At 36.5% G+C, this 8538-nt stretch overlaps 1 protein-coding gene across 2 annotated transcripts in view; it reads right to left on the minus strand.

The window, feature by feature from the left end:
- LOC103973517 (uncharacterized) overlaps positions 1-6474 on the minus strand; it is a 60044-nt gene extending 53570 nt beyond the window's left edge. For both annotated transcript variants that reach the window (XM_009388098.3, XM_018821453.2), the window contains exons 1-3: positions 6179-6474; positions 4804-4978; positions 2276-2944 (exon numbers count right to left, since the gene is read on the minus strand). In XM_009388098.3, coding sequence (XP_009386373.2) covers positions 2276-2944; positions 4804-4978; positions 6179-6390 — 1056 coding nt within the window. In that variant the 5' untranslated portion in view covers positions 6391-6474. The remainder of the gene's footprint in view (positions 1-2275; positions 2945-4803; positions 4979-6178) is intronic.
- Between the last annotated feature and the right edge of the window lie 2064 nt (positions 6475-8538).

Consider the following 8538-nt stretch of genomic DNA (forward strand, 5'->3'; position numbering starts at 1 on the left):
ATATGCAGACCACCCTATATTGGGTGGTATATGCTAAAAGGCTCTGTATAGCCTAATATGGGCTTGTACCACTCAGTAATAGTTGAAATCTAACCGTTACCGACCTATACCAATCGGTAACAATCAGATTTCAACCGTTACCGACGAACGGCTCAGATCTGACCCTTTCCAATGGTTAGATCCATTTGATAGGGTTTTTAAACCCTTTCCTCCCCCTTTCACCCTCTTTCTCAATCTCTTTTTCACTCACTTATTTCTCTTATTCTCACATTTTCACTCTCTTAAAACTTCACAAAGCTGCAATTTGTGGATTGGATCAAACTTGGGAGACTAATTAAGGAGGATTAACATCTAAGTTAGAGGAAGAACTCTCTAATCAAAGGTATATAGACAACTTCTCAATCGCATTCAACAACTCACTCAATTCAAAGACATGATAGTGACATAGATAGAAATACCTCAACCGACAATAGTGATGATGCTAGGGAGTCAATGGTCCCATCTATACAAATTGAGGGTGGTGCATGGACCGAGGAGTAGTATTTTATGCCTACCACCCGAGATTTAAATCTTATTGATCTTCATAATCCATAAAATATTAAGATTATCCTCATCTAAGTTCCACGCCGCTTCCTTTCCATCCTATTCTTAAATTCTTATATTATTATCTCTAAAATTTCACTATCTAGTCATAGTAAATCTTTTATTATATTTTTCTTCTTCCATTTTTTCTACAACAAATATGTAATATCATAAACCTATTTTGATTTGTTAAGATTTCACCAAGCATAACTTTACAATTCTTACATGTTAACTTTGAACTACAGTTATGACCACTCTTATGATTAATCAAATGTTCATAATTCTCTTCTTAAACTGAGTATTAACGATTATGAAATCATACAAAATGGAAAATTCTAAAACCATACCACCTTCTTCATTCCTCTCTACATAACCAAAGCCCTATGCAACCCTTTGTATTCACTATATGTTTTTCTTATATAACCATTTAAGTCTCCTCTAATTATAAATTTTTCAGTTATGGGTATTTTTTGAATGATATTGTTTAAGGTTTTCTAAGATTCTCTTTTAATTAGATCATCTAGTCCAACTTGAGAGGTATAAAGCACTTATAACATTCAAAACCTCCTCTCATAGAATAACTTTTATAAATATAATTCTATATCCATATAGTTTATTATTTAGAACATTATTGTTAATATTCTTATATACAATGAGTCTTACACCGTTTCTATGTTTAATTTTTCCCTTATATCAAATTTTAAATCCAGCACTATCAAACTCTTTATTTTTCTCCTTAACATGTAGTCTTCTTCTAATCATAATGTTTAGCCCTCAAAAGTCCCAATAAATTAATATCTCGAAAGTTAAAAACAAGAAAATCATAAGAAATAGTGTAACAAAAAATAAAAGCACTAGAAACACTCCAAAGTAGTTTAGATGAACATACTTTAAAAACATGGATAACAAGCTAGATCAACAACTATAGACTTAATTAATAGCAATGGTACAAAGAAGCTAATGTGTACCACAACCAATTATTTGTTTTTCTTTTAGTAAGACAAAATGTGGACAAGACCACTTAAAACAAGGGTTCCAATATATATAACATTATAACAATTAAAGACCTCAACCAAAAAGGCTAACCATAAGCTATTTCTTAGGTTCCTCAACCCCACATGATCACCCAAGACCTTTGCCATGCAGGAAACAAGTTTCCAAGATGTTCAACACAAAAGAGATAAGCACAAATTACAAATGAAATAGCAATTCTATTTAAATGTTTACCAAAAAATCAACAGCATCATTTGGCAATGGAAGGCCATCAAGTTAGTACGAAACTCCAAATAACTCCAAGGACACGTCAGTTTAGATGGCATGTGACTTTTTAATTTCTTCACATAGAATTAATGGCAATAATTTAAAATAAAGTTATCTTCAGCATAAATATATATATATATATATATATATACATATATAAATATATACACATTTATACACATGTATACATGTATATATACATATACATATTTATACACATGTATACATGTATATATATACATATAATATATATATATATATATATATATATATATATACATATATATTAGTAATGAAAAGGAAGAAAAAATTATCTTTAGCATCAAGAATGAACTCAGTTATGATATCTGGGTGATGTGAAAAAAGTTGTCCACAGCCAACACGTACTCACATGTATTCTTTCTCAGAACTTGAGTCAAAATTGCACATGTACCTGACTGCAATGATTATGGCAGCGGTCACGTATTAATGTTGGAGAATGACAAGAGGATATTGACAATTTCGCTTCTTTATATGCATCCCATGTTGCAAGCAGATCTACCGCATAATGTAAAAATATAGGTACAACCCAGTGATCTTTGAAAAACCTATCAACAATCTCTCGCATAACAAAACCATCATGCAAAAACTCAGTTGAATAAAGCAGTAGAATGTACAAACATCTGGCCTGTAATGACAATGCCACAGTACGATGTTGTGGATCTGGATAGTGGCGTGCTTGATCGTACAAGTCATCACTCCGCAGACGAGATATGATAGCATCAACAACCAATTTGGGAAAAGGAAACTTAGCCAAGATATCTTCAGGCTTCTCTATAAGAATCATTGCTGATCTTAAAGAAAGTGAGCTAACATCCAAGATTGTGTCAGATATAGGTCGGTGTGCACGACAAAATGAGCAGATCTGCTTTATGTTCGGGTAATCAAAGCAGCGAGTATAGCGTAAATATGCCACAAGAATTTTCTCTCTCAAGAAGCCACCCATTCGGTGCTCAACCAATAATAGAAGGCATCCAAAGAGTTGTATGGACTCTGCCAGCAACTGCCTGCCACATTCATCATCGAGTACTCTATCTAGAGTACATTGCACATACAAGCCTTCCTGTATGAAAAACACAAATACTTGATAGCCTTAGGGAAGAATAGAAGAGAAATCAAAACATAATAAGCATTCTAAGTTCAAAATATATTTGTTTAAAGGAAAACAGTTAAATACAAGTCCAAGTAGCAAATTTATATCTCAAGTTCTAGCACATGATTATCTTATTAATTTGTAAGTGGTACCACCAAACAAAGAAAATTCTGAGAGATAATTAAAAGTTTGCTACGATGATCATCTATAAAATCCTTTGGTTAAATGTTGTATTTCACTAGATTGTTCTGAGAATTCACAAGAACAACCCAATCCTTCACAAGAGACCTAGAAGTAGTGGGTTTTTTTCCCCTTAACTAGATAGCATCATCCTTAAAAAGACAACAATGTAGCAAGATCACGTTAAGGCTCGTTAGTCTCTATAATGGCAGAAGCCTCATGCAATGGGCCATTTTTTTAAATAATATCATTATTATCATGCTGCATATCAGACGCCAAAGATTGGATGTATCATCTTATACAGTAAGCACCTTAAATCAAGTGATTGAGGCTGAATAACTCAATCATAACTCTTCCATAAAGCCATATGAGTCAAACCTTTAAAAGACAACCTATCCCAACAGCAAAATGTTGAGCCAAGTTCAGAGAGATTGAATATTTTGTCAAATGTATCACAATGCCATCACTAACATCAAACGGCAAGATGTACCATCAAAATAGAGCTCCTAAAATGTAAAATATATCAAATGCTAGGTTTCTTTAGGTACAATCATGATGAACTTTCAGAAAGCCAAGTGATATACACAAGTTCAAATATACATCTCTGAACATGCGTATTTCTGTACGTTCTTTTGTGGTGAGTAGCAACAGAAATAGCATAAACAGCACACACCCACCCACGCACACACATATAAACCAGTAAGGACTTGCACTCACAACATTTCTTGAGTGCCTTCAGTTATGTTTGAAGATCTTCAAGACATTCGTAACCAACCAAGGAGATGCTAGGATGAATTTACTATAAAGAACAATATACCCTGTTGTCATGCAGAGATAGAAAAAGTGGAAGCAAACAGTAGTAAAGAACTACACTGAATAACCAGTACTAATCCCGCATTGATTTCTATCTAGTTGTACAAACCCAGAGTACATGATCTTAAGTTTTAAGTTTGAGGAACATGTCGAATCAAAGATGTGACATGAGAAGAATTGGGTTGGTGTATAGGAAGACTAGATGGGTTGACTAATATTAACCTAGACTAATGCAGTTTGGAACGATGGTTTAAGCTCATCAAGTTTATAGGTCAATTATCTAATCAAATTGGGTCATGACAAAAGAACAACAAATTAGGAAAAGAGGAAAACAATAATAGTTTCACACCTTCTTCTATTTAAAAAGCCACATGACACTAAAAGGTTGACACAGTACAGTAGGTATGGAACAGTGTTGTGCGATCGTCCAACAGCACAAACACAATAGGTAACCTTGTCTTGCATGGAAAACATCATGTGTGCTACTTTCCTTTGAGACATTACATATGTCATTATAAGCATCTCTCAAAAGATCAAAAGAAATATAAAGATAGCGAAAATCAAAAACATTTTTCAAGCCCCATATATTTGGTAATTTAGAAGCTTCAATCATGTCAGAAGCTAAAATTAACATGATGAAATTATTCACCAGGTACAGTAATATTTAAAAGAAACAACTGAATAAATGTCAGTCATTGCTTCCAATAACAAATTGAAATTATAAGATTAAACTGTGAAAATTTTCTGTATGATGAAATCATTAGAAGTACTATATACGTTTTGTAATACTAAGCAACAAGAGTTTTGGTATTAATCAATTAGTGATATGACTTTACCTGCAGCTCATTTAGGTACTTAAGGAGCTCCATATGGTATACAACAGCACCATTGGCCAAAAGAAAGAATCTATGCATGAAAGCAGAACAAGATTCACGGAGTTGGTCTTCAAGTGCTTCCAGTCTAATGTTTCCTTCGATCCTTGTCTCAAACATACTAGGAGAGTCAAAGTACCTTAAAAGCAAGAATATAAAAGAATGAAGCCAAAAACAATTACAGATCAAATGAATTTATTTATCAAATTGGAGTTGTAAGAAAAGGATAGTTTAGCTTATTAGAAGAAAAAAAATTGGATCCAAACTGTACAAAAAAAATTCTTGTTCTGCATGAGCACACACCCACATTGAAGGCAATAACAGGAAGATAGATTCTATGTTTCAAAAACGTTTCCAAATATAGATCTTCTTATAGTACATCAAAGTTCCATCCAGTCCGTGCAGATGCCAACAGACTATAATTATAACCAACATGCAACAATCTATTTTATGTCTCCTTAAGCAGAAGGCAACTATCGATTCACAATGGTTGACAAGAACCAAAAAAGGGAAAATAAATGCCTTCCTCCCCCTAGTAAAATCAGCATGCTACAATTTCCCCATCCAAATGTGTAAATTTTCACTAGCATCCATAAAAATATCCTATGAATCTCCTCCAAATCCGAAAATCCATTCTCCATGAACAAAAAAAAGGAATAAAGATTATTATGTCGCCTAGGTTACTATTTATAAGCCTATGTTATTCTCATGTGAGAGAAGCAGAGATGTCTTGATTATCAATGTCATTGCATCTAACAAGTTAAGCCAGTAGATGAGTCCATGAGACATGATATTACTTATATTCTTAACACTCCCCCTTACGTGTAGGTGGCAATTGCCTCAACCCAACGTGTGAAACTTGAATTAATTACATGGCCTGTGTTTCAACACAATACAATCCACTTAGATATCAACTTAAATGTTTAATCGCTTCACTCACCCTAAAAGCTGAAACTAGTAAATAAGACATGATCTGACTTGTATTCTTAACACTCCTCTCATGACACCGGTTGACAGATGGTTGAAACTGAAGACGTGAAACTTGAATTGATCAGTGACATATTTTTTAATGCATAACTTGGATATGTTTTCGGACATAGGACCTTCCACTCTGATATCATCTTAATTTTTTTTGTCAATGTCATTGCATCTAAAAGCTCAAGTCAGTAGATGAAACATGATTTGAATTATATAATCTGTAGGTCATCATAGTTCCTATGAGATCAGGAGAATACTTTACGCCAACAAGTCCTGCCAATCCTTAGTAAGGCCAAAGGATCGAATGCTAGGTGTCTGATCGGCAACAAGAACTCAATTAAGGTTTCGGAGGTGGACGCACCTGAGATCAAAGAGAACGGATTCGAAGTGGCGGTTGAGGAACTCGGGGGGGACGCGATCGGAAAGGCAGAGGAGCTCAGAGATTAGGGTTTCGGCTCTGCTACAGAACTGGAGGAGATCCGGCAATGAGGCGGCGCCTCCGCCAACTCCCTCTTCGTCGCTGTCATCGTCCCTCTTGGACCGAGGACGGTGGCTTTTGGAGGACGACGCCATTTTCTCACCGGTTCGCTCCCCCCAGTCCCAAGGAAGAAGAGGAGACTAACGGAGGCCAAACGAACCACAATAGCAGTACATCGGTAGCGCGTTATTTTAAGCGCAACGGCCGTTATTTACGGGCGTTGCACGCGGTCGACATTCGGCGGTGTCCGACAAGTGTTGATACCCAACTGACCGAGTTCGGGTCGAATCGATTACAAATTTGACCCGGACCCACCAAACAAACCTGCAATAGGAAAATAACAAACCATTGCCCAAACAAGTTGACGGGACCATCTCAGCTTCGTGGGCATCTCAACGTCAAATCCAGTTTTCTTTTTTTTACGTTTGAGGTTCTATTTAACTTTAAGATAAATTAAAGTTCTAATTAGATTATTATGACCAATAATACATTTATATTAGCGAGAGACCTCCTAAAGATTATAATAACATTACAGATAAATCTGTGTAGTGAGGTGCTTCCTATTCAAAAGATATATACTATATTTTTTTATCTATATATTTAATTCAATCTTGATATTAAAATATTTTAATTATAATTTTTTATTTATAATTAGTATCACAATCATATCATTAAAATCTAAATGATCATAGATTAAAAAGTACTAAATATGTTTATATGTTTATGTTTAAATCTATCCATGTTTTCTTGTCATCGTCCGTGTCTATGTTTTCTTATCCATGTTTCCTTAAGAAAGGGTGTTTCGATGCTTAAACTATCCGACAACTTAAAAACAGTACTCGGCCGTGTGCATTTTACGAGTATTCGGATTATGCCGATCTTCCCTCCGTTTGCCTATTCGCATGGAGATTTCCTAGTACTCGCAAGTGGAATCTGAGGTGCTGCCCAGCTTTGGTCAGCGGTCTGCCATCGGCAGCTTGCTGTCGGCAGCTATGCAACGGAGGGCGGCGACTTGCAGTGGTGGTCGCTGGGCCTATAGCGAGGAGCGGCTGTGTTAGGCAGCAATGCAGCTGCGTAGGGCGACGGTGCTGCTGCGATCGACGGCTGCAAGCTCTGGTCCCGCCGTGGGGAGCGGCTGCGTTGGGCGGCAATGCTGCTAATTAGGGTGGCGGCGCTGCTGTGATCGGCGGCTGCGTGAGATCGACGGAGGCGGTCGCATAGTGGCCACACAGGCGGAGTGAATCGCGGCGACAGGAAGGATTACCGCAGACAACGACTCACGGCATTGGTTGGACGCAGCCGGACGGCTGCTGTTGGCACCGCGGCCGAGTATTGTGTCGTTGGGCAACGGACTGTATATCGCAGACGGCGTCAACATTTGGGGATGTGGCCTGGCGCTATTGGTTCAACAGACTGTGACTGACGAAAGCGGGCAGCTTTAGGTTGTGTAGCGTTGGTTCGGCGCAGGCGGACGGAGACAACAAGCCACAAGCGGCGACATGGGTTAATGTGGCGTGGTGATGTTGGGCGATCGTGCTTCACAGCAGCGCGTGGGTGGTGCATTGTCGGTTAGCTAGTCACCAGGAAAGGTGGCAGCGGTGGGGAGGTCGCGCGCAGCGTGAGAAGCCGCCGGTGAGGAAACCTACGCGGGTGCCTTCGCGCGATACAGGTAATGGCCTTGGCTTAATTTGGTCAAAATCAATTTTGACCTTCAACCTGCCCGAAAAGCAATTTTGACTAGACTTAGATCTCGGTCAACCATGACCAAACCTCCATATTTGACCAGTCCTATTTAATTTTGAATTTTGACTCGATCTGAACCTTCTTTTTATCAGCATAATTTTGATTGATTTAATTAATTAAGTTAATTGTTGGGCTCAATTTGGGTTGTTTAATTTTGGGATGCCTAATTCATTATGACTCAAGATGTCTAATTAAATAATATCGATTGATCCAATTTAAGATCCTTTATAGAATTAAAAAAATATCATAATAAAATTCGATAAATAATTTTATCAAAATTGTCAGGAAAAGAAAATTATAGATATTTTGGTTTTTACACGTGACAAGAATTATTATTGATCAAATTTAATTCGTTTGACATTTGGTTTTTCAAATTTAATTGCTTTTGATATTTAAGTTTTAATTATTGTTTTAAAATTTATGTAATTATTAAATACACAAGCATGAGAGAAAAATTATAAAATTATATTTATTTTCACATGAAAGAATGAATTTTATTT

This window comes from Musa acuminata, chromosome BXJ1-5 (assembly GCF_036884655.1).
Source record: "Musa acuminata AAA Group cultivar baxijiao chromosome BXJ1-5, Cavendish_Baxijiao_AAA, whole genome shotgun sequence".
In the NCBI taxonomy this organism is placed as follows: Eukaryota; Viridiplantae; Streptophyta; class Magnoliopsida; order Zingiberales; family Musaceae; genus Musa; species Musa acuminata.